The sequence below is a fragment of the Ruditapes philippinarum genome, unplaced genomic scaffold (genome assembly GCF_026571515.1).
Source record: "Ruditapes philippinarum isolate M1 unplaced genomic scaffold, ASM2657151v2 ctg147_1_1_1_1, whole genome shotgun sequence".
Classification (NCBI taxonomy): Eukaryota; Metazoa; Mollusca; class Bivalvia; order Venerida; family Veneridae; genus Ruditapes; species Ruditapes philippinarum.
In genome coordinates this window covers 166,538-184,501 of record NW_026863615.1, presented here as the reverse complement: position 1 = coordinate 184,501, position 17,964 = coordinate 166,538, and the positions used below count along the sequence as shown (strand labels likewise).

Genomic DNA, 17,964 nt, shown 5'->3' with positions numbered 1-17,964 from the left:
GGCCTGGGCATTCCAAAAACATATCCATATGTCAAATTTGAGTTGAATGTGTTGTACCATTGGGGAGATAATAAACGGAAACTGAAAATTTCATATTATTTTCAAAGTAAAAGGGGCATAACTCTGCCAAAAATCATCGAACCATGACCAAATTTGAACTTGACCTGTATTTTCTCATGACATATCCATATGTCAAGTTTGAGTTGAATGTGTTGTACCATTGGGGAGATAATGAACGGAAACTGAAAATTTTATATTATTTTCAAAGTAAAAGGGGCATAACTCTGCCAAAAATCATCGAACCATGACCAAATTTGAACTTGACCTGTATATTCTCATGACATATCCATCTGTCAAGTTTGAGTTGAATGTGTTGTACCATTGGGGAGATAATGAACGGAAACTGAAAATTTTATATTATTTTCAAAGTAAAAGGGGCATAACTCTGCCAAAAATCATCGAACCATGACCAAATTTGAACTTGACCTGTATTTTCTCATGACATATCCATATGTCAAGTTTGAGTTGAATGTGTTGTACCGTTGGGGAGATAATGAACGGAAACTGAAATTTCATATTATTTTCAAAGTAAAAGGGGCATAACTCTGCCAAAAATCATCGAACCATGACCAAATTCGAACTTGACCTGTATTTTCTCATGACATATCCATATGTCAAATTTGAGTTGAATGTGTGTAACCGTTCTTAAGATAATGAACGGAAACTGATGATGACGGAATGACAGAATGACGGAAGGATGGAAGGACGGAAGGACGGAATGACGGAACAGGATAACACTATATGCCCCGGCCATTACATGGCGGGGGCATAATTAAAAGGAATTATGGCAAAATGAAAATATATTTTGACTTTCACCCGTTCACTCACTATACACCCTTGGATGGGCATAATGTCACTTTAAAATGACATGTAATCAGTTGCTTGGTTGACAAACCAATATTTTCCTCATACTCTGAACATATGTTTTACAGCTTTCAGGGCAGTCAAATAATATAATTACACATCATTATTTACATTCAACATCTAAATCCTTAATGTGTAAACAGCACATATATATACATTTCAGTCAAAACCATATTTCTAACAATTTACAAATAGCATAGATCAGGATCCAAAAAGTTGTAATCAAATGGTTTCAGGTGAAACACGGAAAACATCATTTCTATGCTTATTTGTTATCTATATAACATTTGGTATAATGTTAGATCAACAACATACAGGTCACCAGGCCACTACAGAAAAAGAAATATAAGATAGAAGACTTACCCGCCTTCTTGGAATAGGACATCTTATATCTGGTTGGTCACCAAGATTCTTGTATGTAATATAGTTCTCGGAACATATCAGAACACCACTAGGTCCATCTGTGCCACCAGGAACTGTAATCATATTTATATTTGTTTGTTGATCAAATACAGATATTAACTTCAGAAGATCTTGCCTTTATCAAAGAATTGTGTGTAAATTTTAGCAACATACCTCTTTTCTATTATTGAATTCAGGATAAGAGGGTTAATACTCAGGGTTCTCACTAGGACTTTAAAACAAGGAGTCCATGGACTCCAAAAGCGCGTCGCAATTAATATGTTTACAGATTAGTCATTCAATGCTCACAATAGCATTGCTGATATTTTGAATCTTCAAGAGACTTTCAAAGTTTATAGTTATTCAAAAGAAACTCTGAACTACATAGTATAATTATTGTTTTGTTGTTAATATTTATTATGAAATTATATCATTATAATGCATCAACACATGGAAATCCTTTTGTTTTTTGTTTGTTTTTTTTCCACTTTATACCAACAGTCTTCACGAAAACTTTTAAAAAGCACAGGACATTCGGGCCAGTAAAATATCAAATCTTACTGATTTTTAGCCGGACCAAATACATAGATAGGTAATAAATTGATGGGAACAGGAAAACACTTTATCATGCTTCCCTTGATAATTTTGAAAGAAGCACAATACGTCTTGTATTCTGGGCCATATGTTGACAGCTTAGAAAAATCTTTAAGGACCAAATGTTTAGGCAAAATTGACTAGAATTGAACATGAACAATGCAATTTGTTTCAAACAAATCACTTTCACACAAAATATTTACTTAACTCAATAATCACAAAATCATAGCTAAATAATGACTATAATAAACAATGGTTTAATTTCCGTAACTGTACGGTGCGGAAAATATCCAAGAAAAAAAAAAATGGCGGCCTCCATTACTCAATACAATTTAGACATCCCTCGCTGTGTTTTGAACATTTAGGACAGAATTGATGAGTATCATTTGCAAAAAAGGCAAAAAGATCAATCTTTTAGAGAACCCTGCTTAATTATTTTGATGAATTTTTCTTATAATATTTTTTCATGGCAAAAAATCTACTGGTTCGTCGGACCACCAACCTTGCCATAATCATTGGACCGATGCTAAATTTAGTGGCCTCGGGCTTCGGACTGGCGTTAATTTCGAAGACTGTACCAAATCAAATTTTATTCTGGTTAAATAAGTCCATTCTAAAGACAAAAAGTTTATATTTGTAAAAGAAACGTAAATGTATATAGGCAGCGTTTAGCGGAATGAATAGGAAAATTGTGTACAGCTTCACACAGTGTGCAAGAGATTCATCCGATCGACAATTATTTTAGCAAATATCTTCAAAAGAGGGCAAATTGAATATCGATATTTAAAAATTTAATGTTGATTAAATAATAAAGGAACAATTCATTCACATGTTTGGCTTGGAAACTGAAAATTTTTGCGAAATTTTAGGGTTTCCGGCGAACGTGAAATCGCCGATGTTCGGGATCAATTTTCGGATTTGTAGAATCTAAATATCAAAGAAAAGTGTATGTGTATTTTTGTTTGTTGTCCTGGCATTTCGGCACAATATCTAAATTTCTTATTACTTTTATAGAACGTTTTTGCAAGAATGAAACTAAAGCAAAATTGTGCCTAGAAAATGCCGAAAATATTCGACAATCATTCACTCATTTGTAATTTGAGAAAACAGTCTTTAAACTTGGGGCGTAAATCCTTTAGTCGGTAAAATTTGCTAATTTCCAATCAACTGTTGATCAAAGATATAAAATTATCACCTCGTGTTATATCTGGTAATTACATGTACAGCGTGTGTAAACATTAGTCTGATCACTATTGCGTGATAATGATCGGAAGCGTTATCACTGATTGGCTAATCGCTTCACAGGGCGATGTGCATAGGACCGCCTACATGTACCTATAGACTGACACACGCCGACGTATTTGTGTATTTGTGGTTGTAAACAATTGGTAATGTTAATGCGTCCCCAGGCAAAATTAAGCGTACGTGGAATCCTTGCTCTGAAAAATTTGCGTCCAGCTGTAATAAACATGCACATATAGTTAAAAACAATGACACCTCTGGGGCGTAGCCAGTTTTAACCCCAGGGCTTTTATTTGAACAAACTTTGTAGACACTTACTAGAGATGTTTCATGCTTAATATCTAAACTCTAGCTATTTGGGATTTTTCAAAGAAGATTTTTAAGTTTTTGCCATACATATATAAGGAAAATCAATGACCCCCGGGGCGGGGTCAATTTTTACCCCAGGGCTTTTATTTGAACAAACTTTGTAGACACTCACTAGAAGATGTATCATGCTTAATATCTAAACTCTAGCTATTTGGGTTTTTTCAAAGAAGATTTTTTAAGTTTTTGCTATACACATATAAGGAAAATCAATGACCCCCGGGGCGGGGCAAATTTTGACCCCAGGGCTTTTATTTGAACAAACTTGGTAGACACCCATTAGAACATGTTTCATGCCAAATATCTTAGCTCTAGCTCTTTGGGTTCTTTAAAAGAAGATTTTTAAAGTTTTTACTATATGCATATAGGGAAAATCAATGACCCCCTGGGGCGGGGCCAATTTTGACCCCAGGGCTTTTATTTGAACAAACTTGGTAGACACTTATTTGAAGATGTTTCATGCTAAATATCTTAGCTCTAGCTCTATGGGCTCTTTAAAAGATCTTTTAAGTTTTTACTATATGCATATAGGGAAAATCAATGACCCCCTGGGGCGGGGCCAATTTTGACCCTAGGGCTTTTATTTGAACAAACTTGGTAGACACTTATTAGAAGATGTTTCATGCTAAATATGTTAGCTCTAGCTCTATGGGTTCTTTAAAAGAAGATCTTTTTAAGTTTTTACTATATACATATAGGGAAAATCAATAACCCCCTGGGTCGGGGCCAATTTTGACCCCAGGGCTTTTATTTGAACAAACTTGGTAGACACTCACAAGAAGATGTTACATGCCAAATATCTAAGCTCTAGCTCTTTGGTTTTTTTAAAAGATATTTAAAGTTTTTTCTTTTGGGTTGCCATGGCAACCAGAGTTCTGAATGGAATTAAATTCTTTGAACAAATTTTAAAGGTGACCACCAAAGGAACATTCCTGTGAAGTTTGGATGAAATTGGCTTAGTGGTTTATGAGGAGATGTCATTTAAAGTAAAAGTTTATGGACAGACGGACGATGGACGGACGCTGGACGAAAAGTGATCACAAAAATTATTAAAGGGCCATAACTCTGACAAAAATCATTGAACCGGAAAATGCTGACAATATGCACAACTAGACATGATACTGATCATTCCTGTAAAGTTTGGATGAAATTGCACGAGTAGTTTCTGAGGAGTAGTCCGGATAAGTTTTGTGACGGACTGACGGACAGACAGATGACGGAGAAGTGATCCCTATATGTCGCCACTACTCCGTAGAGGCGACACAAAAAAGGTAAGACATTTTTACAGACAAGTTAAAAACAATACCAGAGATGAGAAAGTTGGCATGTTCTTCTAAAGGTTCCGAGTATTTTCTCACAACATGATTCAGCCCAAGATCCAACTCGTAATATGTTAATAGTTGCTGTGCTTTATCAGCAGATTCCCCAGTAGGATCAGCATCGCATTCCTGTAATATATAGGAAATAACAGATGTCTGGGAAATAACAGATATTATATGGGAAATAACAGATATCTGCAAAACAACAGAATATATGGGAAATAGCATATTATCTGGAAAATCTAAGTTATGTTTAACATTTGAATTTATACCTACACTAGAACAGACAACATAATGTGAATTTGAGAATTTAAGTGACAAAAGAACGATCATTTGGTGATATGTATCATCAATGATGAAGGTCATTTACTTTCAATTAAGCATGACGACATTTGCTTAAAATATGTTGTCATGTACAGCTGTTCTAAATTGATGAAGCCAATTCAGGGCTCGCGCTGGCAGGAGCCAATGAGCAAATTGGCTCCAAAATTATTAAATTGGCTCAAGAAAATCATGATTGGCTCCAACTAACGAAAAGTATAACTTTTGGAATATCCAGTCTAAATTTAGCATTTGCTATTTTAAGAATGGAAAATTACACATTTGGTTTTCCATTTACAACTTCCGCTTCACCGTTTCTTATCACAAAACACTGCGACACAGTCTCCTTTTTGTGGGGGTCATTGACTGGTCTATATTTGTTACTTCCCTTCCAAATAAACAAGATATGTTTGTAAAACATGTATGCCCCCTATCAGCAGCCAATTAGTCATGTGATAAGGTTATTATGCATGACTTCTGACCCAGTGATCAAACAATTAATACGGGTTATCAAGTATCTACTGGTCATGACCTTAACCTTTGACCCCTTGACCCAAAACTCAATAGGGGTCATCTGCTGGTCACGACCAATCATCATACAAAGTTTGAAGTTCCTAGGCCTAAGCGTTTTTAGTTAATTGATCGGAAACTGTTTTAACATACAAGGTCAATGTGACCTTGACCTTTGACCCCTTGACCCCAAAATCAATAGGTCATCTGCTGGTCATGACCAATCACCATACCATGTTTGAAGTTCCTAGGCCAAAGGGTTCTTAAGTTATTGATTTGAAAGCATTTTTACCTACAAGATCAATGTGACCTTGCCCTTTGACCCCTTAACCCCAATATCAATAGGGGCCATCTACTGGTCATGACCAATCACCATACCAAGTTTGAAGTTCCTAGGCCTAAGGGTTCTTTAGTTATTGATCGGAAACCGTTTTTAACCAAGAGGTAAATGTGACCTTGACCTTTAACCCCTTGACCCCAAAATCAATAGGGGTCATCTACTGATAATGACCAATCACCATATCAAGTTTGAAGTCCCTAGGCCTAAGGGTTCTTTCGTTATTGATCGGAAACCGTTTTTACCTATAAAGTCAATGTGACCTTGACCTTTGACCCCTTGACCCCAAAATCAATAGGGGTCATCTCCTGGTCATGACCAATCACCATACCAAGTTTGAAGTTCCTAGGCCTAAGGGTTTTTTCGTTATTGATCAGAAATCGTTTTTACCTACAAGGTCAATGTGACCTTGACCTTTGACCCCTTAACCCAAAAATCAATAGGGGTCATCTGCTGGTCATGACCAATCACCCTACCAAGTTTGAAGTTCCTAGGCCTGAGGGTTCTTTTGTTAATGATCAGAAATCGTTTTTACTGAAGAGGTCAATGTGACCTTGACCTTTGACCCCTTGACCCCAAAATCAATAGGGGTCATCTACTGATCATGACCAAACACCATACCAAGTTTGAAGTTCCTAGGCCTTAAAGTTCTTTAGTTATTGATCAGAAACCGTTATTGCTTACAAGGTCAATGTGACCTTGACCTTTGACCCCTTGACCCCAAAATCAATAGGGGTCATCTACTGATCATGACCAATCACCATACCAAGTTTGAAGTTCCTAGGCCTTAAAGTTCTTCAGTTATTGATCAGAAACCGTTATTGCTTACAAGGTCAATGTGACCTTGACCTTTGACCCCAAAATCAATAGGGGTCATCTACTGATCATGACCAATCACCATACCAAGTTTGAAGTTCCTAGGCCTTAAAGTTCTTTAGTTATTGATTGGAAACTGTTTTTACCTACAAGGTCAATGTGACCTTGACCTCGGACCCCTTAGCCCCAAAATCAATAGGGGTCATCTGCTGGTCATAACCAATCACCATACCAAGTTTGAAGTTCCTAGGCCTTAAAGTTCTTTAGTTATTGATCGGAAATCGTTTTTGCTTACAAGGTCAATGTGACCTTGACCTTTGACCCCTTGACCCCAAAATCAATAGGGGTCATCTACTGATCATGACCAATCACCATATCAAGTTTGAAGTCCCTAGGCCTAAGGGTTCTTTCGTTATTGATCGGAAACCGTTTTTACCTACAAGGTCAATGTGACCTTGACCTTTGACCCCTTAACCCCAAAATCAATAGGGGTCATCTGCTGGTCATAACCAATCACCATACCAAGTTTGAAGTTCCTAGGCCTAAGGGTTCTTTAGTTATCACTCGGAAACCATTTGGTCTACGGACCGACGGACCGACAAGTGCAAAGCAATATACCCCCTTTTCTTCGAAATGGGGGCATAAATATCGTTATAAACAGTAACACAGTCTAATACACTGACCTCATGGTATGTTTACATGTTTATCAGCTGATAAATATGACACTTATTGGTGTGAATTGTTGAATGTGCACTGGATAATTGGTCTTTATATTCAATATGAAACAATAACTAGCGGCATCTTAAGATTATCGCCAATCATATCAACAGCTTGGTTATGAAATGGACGACTTTACGGTAAGTTTGCATTCATATAATTTTATTGTTGTTGATAAAAAGATCAAAGGAATTATGAGTTATGGAATAGAAGTTTTTTGTTTTTTTTAATTGCAAATTAAATCTGACCTAATAATGGCTCCAAAAAAAAAGCATAAATTTGACAAGGAGTATATTTGACAATTAGTTTTCCTGAAAAAAAATGACCTTACTTTGTACATAACCTCTATCTGGAGCATTCATTTACAAATGGCATACATGGCTGTGAAATGTTTATGGAAAATTCGAGAAGCATACAACATATTTTTAGGAAACTTATGCTAATTACTTTACTCTTATAATGAATAGTTGGCATTTTTTTTCCCCTGAATTATGTTTAGTTTAGAACTTTTCAATATTCTTTTCATTAATAATTATTTTATAATTTCAGATACAGATAGTCCTCAAACCAAATCTTTGGCATTAACCAAGCAAGCTGAAGCAGCACATTGGAATGTGGTTCTGATGTCACTGTCATGCCACTAACTTAGATTTTATGAAAACATTGCTGACCAAATTAGCCTGGAAAATGTTATTCTTATAGCTCCTGAGCTGCAAGCTTTTATGATCAGTTTTAAAGTGATTAAAATGTAGCTACCAAAATAAAGTTGGATTTACGTGTAGTTTATGTTTTTCTTCTAAATATCTCATGCCTTTTTAAGGTGTTGCATATATGAACTAATGCTATAAATAAGTCTGACAATTGAATTCTGGTTATTTTGCAGTACCATTGCCTTCTTGAAAATGAAATATTGGCACGCAATTTTCGCCGCGAAAAATTGGCTCAAAGAAAAAATCTGCCAGTGCTAGCCCTGCAATTGGATTACAATAATAGATTTAAAACTGCCAACAGATTTTCAAGAATAAAGCATAAACTAATATTTAAATAAAGAATTAGCAATATTTTTCATCAAGTTTCGGCAGAAAAATCTATAAGAAAAGATTACCTCATAATCGATTTCAAGACAAGCAAATGTAGGATTTTCAAAACCAACATCTACGCCGACCATGTTAAACACCAAGGTGTTTGCTTTATGTGCTTCTAGTGGTGATGAGATTGTCAGTCTGGCCTGAGCATCTCTGTTTAATATATACACTAACTTCTGCTTCTCAACAGCACCTGGACAACAATATTACAATCTTTTAATAAAACAGTAATTTTAGAGGTGTGCAGTATATTATTTTTTAGGAGAATCTTTATTTTCAATGATATTTGAATGACAATCCACCAATGAATTTTTGCCATGGTTATAAAATTGAAATGTTGATAAATGATAATATCTATAGCAAGAAGGTTTTGGTTTTATAATATTGAGAAGACTCTAATTGTTGCTTGATGTTTATAATGGATGTTAACAATTACCTATCATAACAGCTCTGCCTTTAGGATCAACAGCTAGGAATTGGCCAGGAACAATACGTCTACAGCCACTCTTGCCAAATGTTTCCTGATGTACTTTCTCAAACATGTTCTTCTGTGCCAGAAACTCCAGGATTACAATTCTACCAGAGTCTGAGCCAACAACAAGATAATCTGCAGAAAAACAAAACTAACAGATAAACATATGTACAATAAAAGAACTTGTGCTACTAGTGTATCAGAGACATATACCAGTGTGATTTGAAATACAAAACAATCATGCCACATTTCTGTTGTTGTTTGAAAAGAATTTCAGTAGTTCATTAGTTAGATCAGCCTAGTATTAACCTTTCCAGCTCCAGATCCCTTTACCCTTTATATCTAAATCTTTAGTTATAAAATATATTATGAGGGTTTAATATGTAGTTCATAAAGAGAAGCCTGCAATTCTTCTACAAATACCAACCTTTGGTTCCTCCTGTTAATCTGAATGGCATCAAAGAACGTATAATTCCAAATGATTCTTGTGTCAATACAGGATAAATCTTCCCAGTGTTTGGATCATGTCTGAGTAGCTCCAGAATCTTTCCCCTAGCAACAATCACTTCCTGCAACTTGGAACCAGAAAAATTGCCATGGACAGCACAAGTGACGCCCGTGGCTCTCTGTAGTGTAAGGTTGTACAGATGCATCCTGTATCTAAATGTAAATAATAATATAAATGTTGTTATTCATGCGAATTAACGATTAATACATTTTAATAAGAAATCCATATATTTCAATGACTATATTCAATCTAGTCCTAATTATAAGACCTATACGTAACCTATGTCATATTTATCATTCATTAATCTGATATTTTACATTTTTCATTTTCCATGTTACGTTAGGTCTCAACAGATCTTTGCAAAATCGTGTAGCAAAAAAATTGACATTAGACATTGATTTAGATCTAATGAATTTAAACAATTAAAACAGCGTGTATTTACATTAATTTTTACCTATTTATGAACAAAACTAAAAAATAAATACCTTTAAACAAAATAATTGAACTGTCACAACCAAAAAGTCATGATTAAATCCTCTCATTTAATTAAATTCTTTGTACAGCCGATATACAAATGGCCGCCATACAGTGCACAAAATCTGATTGGCTAATTCAAATGCAAGCTTTAAATGAGTCCAGAAGTTTCTAACGGAATATTTTTTCAACGAAATAATTGCCCATGCACCGTCAGTGTGTTCGAATATATTTTTCTGTTCAAAAAATTGGAATCAATCTGTAAAACGCTTTACTAAACCAGTTAGTATGGCCGATGAGCGAAATAGACTGATATTTATATTTTATTTTTAATTGATAAGTACATTGTTTGAAAGTTTTTGTTGATGATAGACCATGCAATTGAAAGAACAGAAGATAAGCTTTTGAATAAAGCTTGAAAGGCAAGTCAACAGGCATTTTTTTAATTTTTCAAAATGCTACGCGTTTATGAGCAATAGCTATTAGACGTCAGACTTGACCAACATAAAACTATAACAAGCCTGTAACGTCTAATCTATTGAACAGGCTGGTGAAATTGCCAGATCGGGCTTAAAATGAAAATTGCACATTTCTTGGAAAGTATCAAAGTTATTTTTACCTTTTTAAAGCATATTATTTCCTACCTAATTTGTGATGTATAAGAACTAAAATTAAATGAATTTTAGTTATTACACAAGAATATTTTGCCTTTGTTGGATTTTAAGCAGCTAAAATTTTCAAAGTCCAAGAACATGACTTTTTAAAATGAATTCCAATTGAATTTTGAGTTTTATATGATCATATATATTCATTTGAATGCGCCATCATGTAAATTATGGCAGTTCTAATCTGTGTAAATTTTTTTTAGCAAAAACATGTAACCCCTGTGGGTGAGTGTGGTCAACAATTGTTATGCAATTAAAAATACAGCATACAATACAGAAATTTAAGGTGCTGGCGCATTAGAAGAGATACCCAGGATGCAAAATAATCCAGATTTGAGGAAAAAGTCAAATGCAAAAGATGTGTTTATGGACTTAAAAAAATTGGACCATATAAAAATGAAAAAAGTGATGTGAAATCTGTATTACTCATAATAAAAAATGTAAAGTTTGTTTAAGTCTATCTAATTATAATGCCTAAGATATATCACAAGTTTAAAAGCAATATCTTTGACTGTTTTTGAGAAATTACATTTTTTCATTTTAAGCCCGATCTGGCAATTTCACCAGCCTGTTGAACTATATTCCATCCAAAATATTGGTTTGTTGTTCAAAAACAGTTGGAACAATTGTGTTATTGTCAACGTCTAGTGGTGAAATTTAGCTGCAATTTGATATATAGCTTTACATGATTTACGTATGAATGACTTTACAATTTTGACTTATACTGAAATAGTGGCATTTGGCCGAATTTTGACGCGTTCAACTCCTTGTCTATATTTTATATATACAGTATATATTTTTTTCTAGAATTACTTTTTTTTACATAATCATAACACTGTGCTGAGTCCCGAGTCATCGAATCTAACCCCTCGAGGCTCGACCACGGAGGCGGTTGCATGAGCACTATTTTTCCTACGATTTTGTTTCTGAAAACTCTATTATGCCTTTATAAATGTAGTACTGATAAAAAAAATCAAGGTTCTTTTACATGGACCCCTGATTATAATCATATACTTTACTTTATCCAGCGTAGGGTCGCGAGATCAGAAATCTCTTGTAACCCCCTCAAGGTCTGACACCCAATAATCAATTTAGTGTTGCCCTACAAGGAATTTTGGTAAGCTAAACATGTGGGAATTTATTGCTAGTGAATGGCTCGAGTAACTGGAAAGATATTATCATATTATTTTTTAAATAACTAAATATTACACATTCACTGTGTCGTATATCCTACGGTGTAAATTAAAGTGAAGTCACTGTATTGTTTTCAGGCAATTTCCTCAGGTTAGTCCAGTAATCATCTAACATAAGCATGTTTTCAAGAAAAGTGGAAAATGTAAATACCATTCGTTGTGCCCTTGTTATATATGCATTATATATAGATATGATGTTTACGGATTTTCATCCACAGTTCTTTTTATCTCTATTTTTCGCACTCCGGAAATTGAAACCGGCAAGCTTTCCCACAATTCTTATTATCAGCGGTGCTATTATACCATACACGGTAACAAGTCGAGGGTAGCTATAAAACCCGGCGTCCCTTAGGAAAAGACGGCGCTAACTACAAACTTCTTTATTTCTTAAACAATTTTAATAACTTATATATATATATATATTCAAGAACTTCAAGTAGAAACAAAAGTTATTGAAATTATTTTTTATTACTTAAAAAAAATTAAATAAATAAAAAAGTATCAAAAAATTGGACTATCTACTTTATGTGAAGTCAGCACATTTTTATTTTATACATACTGTAAAAATGTGTAGCATTTACCAATATTTTCATATATCGAATTTGAATTAACGCATAATACTGTAGACCTGCAATCAGTCAAATTCATTAATTTATTCCAATGAACATTACATTGATAAAACTCTGTAAGTCTTTAGTTCATCTTAGAATACACACCAGACAGTAAACAGACAGTAGTTGCGGACGGTGACTACTCATCTGAAATACCATTTACCTCTGTAGGGTCCCAAGGTTCGGTGCTAGAGCCCGTCTGTGTCTTTCCATACATTAACAAGCTAGGTACCATGTTCTGTCCTTAATTTAAATCTTAAGTCAGATTATTTGCAGATGGCACTGCTGTCTATCTAACTACATGTATGTATCTATTCCTCCTCGATCAGACCCGACACTCCAACGTGATCCAGACAATATGGTCATTTGGAATAAGCAGTGGGACATGTTTAAGTTTTTCAAAGATTGATTTTTTTTTCATTTTGTAAGAATATGCTGAAAATATTCCCATTCATGTTAATGTCATTATGTATATGATTTCATGCCAAATGAACGATTTTCATGTTCTATAAATTGTTAAATTGCCATAAGTGCTGTCTCTTGTACTATTGAATATACATATGCAGTATGCTAATTGGTCCCTCAGATGCTACTGTAATAGCTAGGAATGAACACTAATCACGCAGTATGTCTTAAAATTGTTGGGTCTTTGAAGAAGAAGAAACTCTCACAGGCTTAAGAAAAAATGATTTCAAAAGAACGAGCCCGGGCCAGAATGGACAACTTCGCAGAGATAGGCAAAATATATTTTATCTATATGCTGAACAGAGAACTGATAACGAACATATTAATTATTTCAAACAGATGGGTGTGTGCACAGACACTCGGATTCAGATTCTGACCATACCTTGCCACGTCCTTCCCAGTAACTTTTAAAATTTAACCATAAGTGAGACATCTTTCCCAGTCATTAACTCACATGTACATATAGTTTGATCTAATTTCCACATGAATTTAAATATCCCATTTACTGTACCATCAAGCATCAATATTTAAATACTTGAAATTTTGTGGTTAATAGAAACTGTGTTTGAAAACAAGATTAGTTTTATTATTGAGATGGGTGTCCTAATCGTGATTTTATTTGTAATTACGCTTCTATTTTAATACTACTTGGGATATAACTTAAAATTATCTTGTTTCTTTGCTGATGTGGCCAAGAATGTTCCTTGGGTTATCCCCCATCAAAATTGTTCAAATGGTCGGTTGGATTAGTAAACATGATCTGATGGATCTCTTCCTAGATTGTTCAAATCACAGACGCGAGTATTGGACCTGAGAGGAAAATACGACAACATTTATAAAAAAACCTCTGTGTTCATCTTTAACACTTTGAGGGTATGACTTAATACCGGATATGACTTTAAATACCGGATATGACCTATATTTTACAAAGTAATTATTTTTTATAAATTTTTCTTGATACGATGTTTTATAATAATAAAATGAATTTACATGCAAAATTTCGTTAAATTTGGTCCATAAATAAAAAAGTTATAAGTTATATTCGAATTACGTTCTAAAAAAGTCATATCCGTGGCGGACAGGAGATACCGAATATGACTTATTTTTTATGAATTGATTATTTTTTTATGATTTTTTCTCGATACGATGTTTTTTTTATAATATAATTATTTTACATGCAAAATATCGTTAAATTTGATCAATAAATAAAAAGTTATAAGTTATATTCGTTGCGTTTTCTATAAAAGTCATATCCGTGAAGGACAGAAGATACCAAATATGACATTTAACATTTTTATTTATGTTTCAAATTTAACCATTTTTTGGCATGTTATTGAAGAAAAATCAGAAACTTTAAAAAATATATGTCATATTCGGTATCTTCTTAACAAAAATCAATTTATAAAATAAAAGTCATATTCGGTATCTTCAGTCCACCACGGATATGACTTTTATACAGATAGATAGATAGATAGATAGATAGATAGATAGATGACTTTATTTAGGACATGCAACGAATATAACATGTAACATTTTTATTTATGTATCAAATAGAACCATTTTTGGCATATAATTTCATTTTATTATGAAAAAAAATATCGTATGGAGAAAAAAAAACCTTTATGATCTATAAGTCATATTCGGTATCTTCTGTCTTTCACGGATATGACTTTATAGAAAACGCAACGAATATAACTTATAACTTTTTTATCTATTGACAAAAATTAACGATATTTTGCAGCATGTAAAATCATTTTATTATTATAAAACATCGTTTTGAAAAAAAATCATAAAAAAATAATCAATTTATAAAATAAAAGTCATATTTGGTATCTCGTGGTATCTCCTGTCCGCAACGGATATGACTTTTATACAGAGCGTGCGATATATGTTACTAACAAAGTCATATTCGGTATCTTCTTTCCGCTACGGATATGACTTTTATTTAGAACATGCAACGAATATAACATGTAACATTTTTATTTATGTATCAAAAATCAATTTATAAAATAAAAGTCATATTCGGTATCTTCAGTCCACCACGGATATGACTTTTATACAGAAGGTGCAATATAATTATGTAACTTTTTATTTATGTATCAAATTGAACCATTTTTGGCATATTATTTCATTTTATTATGAAAAAAATATCGTATGGAGAGAAAAAACTTTATGATCTATATGTCATATTCGGTATCTTCTGTCCGCAACGGATATGCCTTTTATAGAAAACGCAACGAATATAACATATAACTTTTTATTTATTGACAAAAATTAACGATATTTTGCATGTAAAAACATTTTATTATTAGAAACCATCGTGTCGAAAAAAATCATAAAAAAATAATCAATTTATAAAATATAAGTCATATTCGGTATCTTCTGTCCGCAACGGATATGCCTTTTATAGAAAACGCAACGAATATAACTTATAACTTTTTTATTTATTGACCAAATTTAACGATATTTTGCATGTAAAATCATTTTATTATTAATAAACATCGTATCAAGAAAAGTTAATAAAAAAATAATCAATTTATAGAATATAAGTCATATTCGGTATCTTCTGTCCGCAACGGATATGCCTTTTATAGAAAACGCAACAAACATAACTTATAACTTTTTTATTTATTGACCAAATTTAACGAAATTTGGCATGTAAAAACATTTTATAATTATAAACCATCGTATCAAGAAAAGTTAATAAAAAATAATCAATTTATAAAATATAAGTCATATTCGGTATCTTCTGTCCGCAACGGATATGCCTTTTATAGAAAACGCAACGAATATAACTTATAACTTTTTTTATTTATTGACCAAATTTAACGAAATTTGGCATGTAAAAACATTTTATAATTATAAACCATCGTATCAAGAAGTCATATTCGGTATCTTCTGTCCGCAACGGATATGCCTTTTATAGAAAACGCAACGAATATAACTTATAACTTTTTTATTTATTGACCAAATTTAACGAAATTTTGCATGTAAAAACATTTTATTATTATAAACCATCGTGTCGAGAAAAATAAATAATAAAATAATCAATTTATAAAATATAAGTCATGTTCGGTATCTTCTGTCCGCAACGGATATGCCTTTTATAGAAAACGCAACAATTATAACTTATAACTTTTTTATTCATTGACCAAATTTAACGATATTTTGCATGTAAAAACATTTTATTATTATAAACCATCGTATCGAGAAAAATAAATAATAAAATAATCAATTTATAAAATATAAGTCATATTCGGTATCTCCTGTCCGCCACGGATATGACTTTTATAGAACGTAATTCGAATATAACTTATAACTTTTTATAACGAAATTTTGCATGTAAATTCATTTTATTATTATAAAACATCGTATCAAGAAAAAATAATAAAAAAAAAATTACTTTGTAAAATATAAGTCATATCCGGTATTTAAAGTCATGTCTGCGGATATGACTCATATCATTGTAATTATTGTAAGACATACAAAAGGGAAATATGAGCCCCCTTAAAAATATATTATAACTTATTATTATAATTCTTTTTTTTTTTTTGGTTTTTGACACATTTAAGATGAACACAGAGGTTCAAGCCATTTCATTTGGAAAACTTGTTCCGGTAAGGTGGTTTTCTGCTTGCAATTGTTAGTGCATGATTGAACGGGAAACCAGCTGCAATCGTGCCAATCGCAACTTTTCGGCCTTTTCCGTCACTCTTCGGATTAATGATAAAAGCCGATATAGTTCCGATTGCAATCGTGACAATTCGGGCGATTCCGTCATACTGCGGAATCAGACGAAGTAATATTACGGAAATCTAAGCTATTTTAGTTACTTCGGTAATCCCAGTTTGTTTATATAAATAGGATTTCTATTTTTACTTGATTAAAACCGTAATAAATTATAAACGAAATTGTTCCGTTTCAATTGTTTTTCAAGACGCAAAAGTTAGTTTCTTTATATAATTGTTTTTTGTCTGTATTAGTTTTATACAATAGAGAATGGTGACTGTAGTAGTATTCCGTCTTGGCTTACCAAATCACGCATGATCGAGTTATATTTAGATGAGGTAATCTAAAAATAGCCCATGCATATCATTAACCTTGCCACGTGCTGATCTACAGATAGTGATCGTGTAACATAGTTGATACATGCTTATTAATTGGTACCACGTAACGAAGTATTTTAGTGCATTTACTTGTCTATAAAGCAACGAATGATTTCTCTGCGAAAAATGGGATATGAAATGTGCACACTTGTTTCCTTTCAGTGTGATAGATAGCTCTCCACGTTAGTATTTTTACGATTGATCATTTTCTTTATTAGTTTTATACAATAAAGAATAGATTTCAAATCGTTTTGACAAAAAATATTCGTTTTTCCAAAAAAAAAAGACCCAACTAAATAAACCCTTTATGATATACAAATACCGTAACTCAAAAAAAAAATGTGATAATAAATTGAAACAAAAAAAAACAAAAAAAAAAACGCAACAATTTTAAAGGGTTGGGATGAAGGCACAACTGTGCAAGCCTTTCCTTTTAAAAGGAAACTTTATTTATTAATGTGGTCATATTTTCTTCCCTGGCCTGTGGTTCAAAATCTTCTTGTTTGGGGTCCGCCTGGGCTCCTTGCCGTTGGTTCTTGTTGCTGGGTCATATGGGGGTTGCGTTCATTGAACGCCGCCTTTCCTTGTTGATCTTGTTTTTGGCTTGCAGCCACGGCTGCAAGCCATTTCATATGGAAAACTTGTTCCGGTTAGGTGGTTTTCTGCTTACATTTGTAAGTGCATGATTGAACGTGAAACCAGTTGCAATCGTGCCAATCGCAACTTTTTGGCCTTTTCCGTCACTCTTCGGATTAATGATAATAGCCGATGTAGTTCCGATTGCAATCGTGACAATTCGGGCGATTCCGTCATACTGCGGAATCAGACGAAGTAATA

At 33.2% G+C, this 17,964-nt stretch overlaps 1 protein-coding gene and 1 long non-coding RNA gene across 2 annotated transcripts in view; one reads left to right on the top strand and one right to left on the bottom strand.

Annotated features, from left to right (window-relative positions):
• The window catches only part of LOC132722736 (splicing factor 3B subunit 3-like), a 32,122-nt gene extending 19,879 nt beyond the window's left edge, over positions 1-12,243 (bottom strand). Inside the window, exons 1-6 of the mRNA XM_060707278.1 lie at positions 12,097-12,243; positions 9,533-9,765; positions 9,070-9,240; positions 8,654-8,826; positions 4,835-4,976; positions 1,288-1,400 (exon numbers count right to left, since the gene is read on the bottom strand). Of these exons, the coding sequence (XP_060563261.1) occupies positions 1,288-1,400; positions 4,835-4,976; positions 8,654-8,826; positions 9,070-9,240; positions 9,533-9,758 (825 nt within the window). The 5' untranslated portion in view covers positions 9,759-9,765; positions 12,097-12,243. The remainder of the gene's footprint in view (positions 1-1,287; positions 1,401-4,834; positions 4,977-8,653; positions 8,827-9,069; positions 9,241-9,532; positions 9,766-12,096) is intronic.
• LOC132722724 (uncharacterized) lies at positions 7,479-8,329 on the top strand. Its single transcript, XR_009624653.1, has 2 exons — positions 7,479-7,688; positions 8,098-8,329. It is a non-coding gene; the product is annotated as an uncharacterized LOC132722724 (long non-coding RNA).
• Positions 12,244-17,964: the final 5,721 nt, after the last annotated feature.